Raw genomic sequence first — 3,280 nt, forward strand, 5'->3', positions numbered from 1 at the left:
AAATAACTGCACACAAAAATAAAATGAATGTGAAAAGTTATTTTTTGAAATGTGGATTTTACCAATAAATATTATTTACTTTCTCATTGTTTTTTTCTGTAAAATAGTTAGGAATTATTTGAAAATTAGAAAAGGTCATACCAAATTAATTACCAAAAAATTAGTATGAGACCCACATTTTTAATATAATAGTAAGATATGATAGTAAGAGATAGTAAGATAGCTAGTGAAGTAAGAGATAAATAAAATAAAATTTGTTTTAAAACATTTTAAAAATACAAAAAATTATTTAATCAAATTAAAAAAAAAAACTCCACATATATATACATACACACGTCTGGTGCTGCCAAATTTCAGCACCCGAAAATTGCGGCCCACGTCTCTATATCTCTCCATTTCCAACCATAAATGCTAAACTTCTTCCACTCCTCACTATATCATACCTTTTTGCTTCCCACTGCTCCATACACCTGTCTCTAACATCACCCATCATGGCCAAAATCAAGATTGGAATCAACGGTTCGTTCTTGTAGATTTTTTTATCCGAAATCGATCTTCTTTTTGTTTTTAAAAGTAGAATGCTGATCTGTTCGTAGGATTTGGGAGGATCGGGCGTCTTGTGGCTAGAGTGGCACTGCACAGTGATGACGTTGAACTTGTCGCTGTCAATGATCCATTTATTACCACAGATTATATGGTCTGCCATCAATATTCCTTTTTTAATTTGTTCGCCATTAAGAAAAATACAAACTTTCTGTTAATAATATATGTATATGTTTGTATACATGTTCTCTGATTTGGTTATGAATGTGGTTACTGGGATCTATGAGCAAATATGTTCTGAATTGTGGTCGAAATGTCATCTAGTGTGGAATATTATATGTTCAATTACTATGTTCTGAAACGCAGTCAGAATGGTGTCATCTGAAAATTCATGTTGACTCTTGTTGTTACATGATAGCGCTGTAAAACGCATTCTGAATTTTTGGGTTTTATTTTGATGATCCATTGGGACATTTTATGCTGCATCTTGATAAATTCTCCCAGTCCTCTCCCCACCATGGATGGAGTGGGGACTGGGGAGGGAACCATACGTATAAAGATAGTGAGTGACTGAGTGTGATGATTGATTTGATTATTATGTGACGAAAAACTAGCATGCGTGTATGATGCTTTTGTTTATCGTCAAATGTTGTTTTATACATATAATCTAGTGTGTTTATAATGATCCTTTTTCTGCATATATAGACCTACATGTTCAAATACGACAGTGTTCATGGTCAATGGAAAAAACATGAACTTAATGTTAAGGATTCAAAGACCCTCCTCTTTGGTGACAAGCCGGTGGCGGTATTTGGCGCGAGGTGCGTGCAGATATCCTTTATTAGTTGGAGTCATAGTTTGTTTGTGTGTTTTTAATGTGAATTTGATTTTGGATGATTAGGAACCCATCCCATGGGCTGAAGCTGGAGCTGATTTTGTGGTGGAGTCCACTGGAGTTTTCACTGACAAAGACAAGGCTGCTGCTCATTTGAAGGTTTTCCTTTCAGTAACCTGAAATTATAAATTTCCCTCGAAAAGTAACAAGCTCGGGAATTAAGCATTCCAATGTTCTTTTTTATCATAGTGTTCTTTTTGAATTTACTGTATTTGTGTAATTGTGTTTTGGCTCTCTGATGTACTATCAGGGAGGTGCGAAGAAGGTTGTGATTTCTGCCCCGAGTAAGGACGCGCCTATGTTTGTTGTGGGTGTGAATGAGAAGGATTACAAGCCAGATATCGATATTGTGTCTAATGCTAGCTGCACTACCAACTGTCTTGCCCCATTGGCTAAGGTTTATATGTTCTCTTCTAAGTTGGTATAATAAGTTCCATCCATATACATTAAAAGACTTGGCACTAATCTTCTACTGCCTTATGGTTTAAAAAAATTTACAGGTTCTCGATGACAGATTTGGTATCGTTGAGGGGTTGATGACCACGGTCCACTCCATTACAGGTATGTATAGCTCTGTATTTCTCTGAGTTTTCTATCTTTTAGTTTGTGTGGATGGCACTTGATGTGTTTCATTTTCGTTCAGCGACACAGAAGACTGTTGATGGTCCATCGATGAAGGACTGGAGAGGTGGAAGAGCTGCTTCATTCAACATCATTCCTAGCAGCACAGGGGCTGCAAAGGTACGTAGGTACCACAAATTATAGAAGCTTACATTATAATGTACGATTATTTTGGGGCATGATTGTTCAATTCCAATTTGATTACTATATTTTATTATTCACTTCTCCTTTTCAGTGCTCCTAAATGTTAGTGAAGATAAATGTAACATTTTGTTTTGGGTAATGGATATGTATAGGCTGTGGGAAAAGTGCTTCCTGCTCTGAATGGAAAGCTCACTGGCATGGCTTTTCGTGTTCCAACCGTCGATGTTTCAGTTGTTGATCTCACTGCAAGGATCGAGAAGGCTGCTTCATATGATGAAATCAAAGCTGCTATCAAGTAAAATACCACAACAATCCCTACTCGAATTCAGACTCATTTTGCTGAATGGTGTCTGATTTGTTTACTGTTTTATAGGGAGGAATCTGAGGGTAAGTTGAAGGGTATCCTAGGATACACAGAAGATGATGTAGTCTCCACCGACTTTATCGGTGACTGCAGGTGAGGTCTACTCCGGCTGTTTGCCACACTCTTTTTCGACCCACCGATTTCCTCTGTGTTGCTTTTGATCTATTAATCCACTAGAAATTAAGGCTTGAGCAATGGAACTTACTAGCTTTATCCATGGCATCATTGCAGGTCAAGCATCTTTGACGCCAAGGCAGGAATTGCTCTAAACGGGAACTTCGTCAAGGTTGTCTCTTGGTACGACAATGAATGGGGTTACAGGTAACACATATGTACATTAAAGTGGTATTTTCATAGCCAACTTTGGGATCAGTACGTAAGTGCATTCATTGCTAATGTAAATCTAACTTGTGACAGCAACCGCGTGATCGACCTGATTCGTCACATGGCGACGTCGGCTTGAGCTGTACGTTTGAAGGAGAAGTTTCATTTCATTCATCTCGATCCCCTTTTTTGTTGTTTTAGAATAACCGAGCCACTGGAGGATTCCCGAGGATTTTTTTAGTTTTTCTAGCTGAGAATAGTATTAGCTCCTGAGTACATGTCGAACAGAGTTCATTAATTCGCTCTTCTGTTTGAATTTTTGCATTTTATATATGAGTGTGGTTTCGCAAGTTACCTAATCTTTGCAATGAAATCGGTTAAATGAAAAT

At 37.4% G+C, this 3,280-nt stretch overlaps 1 protein-coding gene across 1 annotated transcript; it reads left to right on the forward strand.

Moving 5' to 3' along the window:
- Nucleotides 1-387: 387 nt before the first annotated feature.
- LOC140880375 (glyceraldehyde-3-phosphate dehydrogenase, cytosolic-like) lies at nucleotides 388-3,280 on the forward strand. The gene is made up of 11 exons (XM_073284745.1): nucleotides 388-519; nucleotides 597-697; nucleotides 1,249-1,368; nucleotides 1,445-1,537; nucleotides 1,689-1,835; nucleotides 1,939-1,999; nucleotides 2,082-2,179; nucleotides 2,356-2,498; nucleotides 2,577-2,660; nucleotides 2,799-2,888; nucleotides 2,985-3,280. Exons 1-11 carry the CDS (start codon nucleotides 492-494, stop codon nucleotides 3,028-3,030), a joined length of 1,011 nt encoding a protein of 336 aa, XP_073140846.1. The 5' UTR covers nucleotides 388-491; the 3' UTR covers nucleotides 3,031-3,280.

This window comes from Henckelia pumila, chromosome 2, assembly GCF_033568475.1.
Source record: "Henckelia pumila isolate YLH828 chromosome 2, ASM3356847v2, whole genome shotgun sequence".
NCBI lineage: Eukaryota > Viridiplantae > Streptophyta > Magnoliopsida > Lamiales > Gesneriaceae > Henckelia > Henckelia pumila.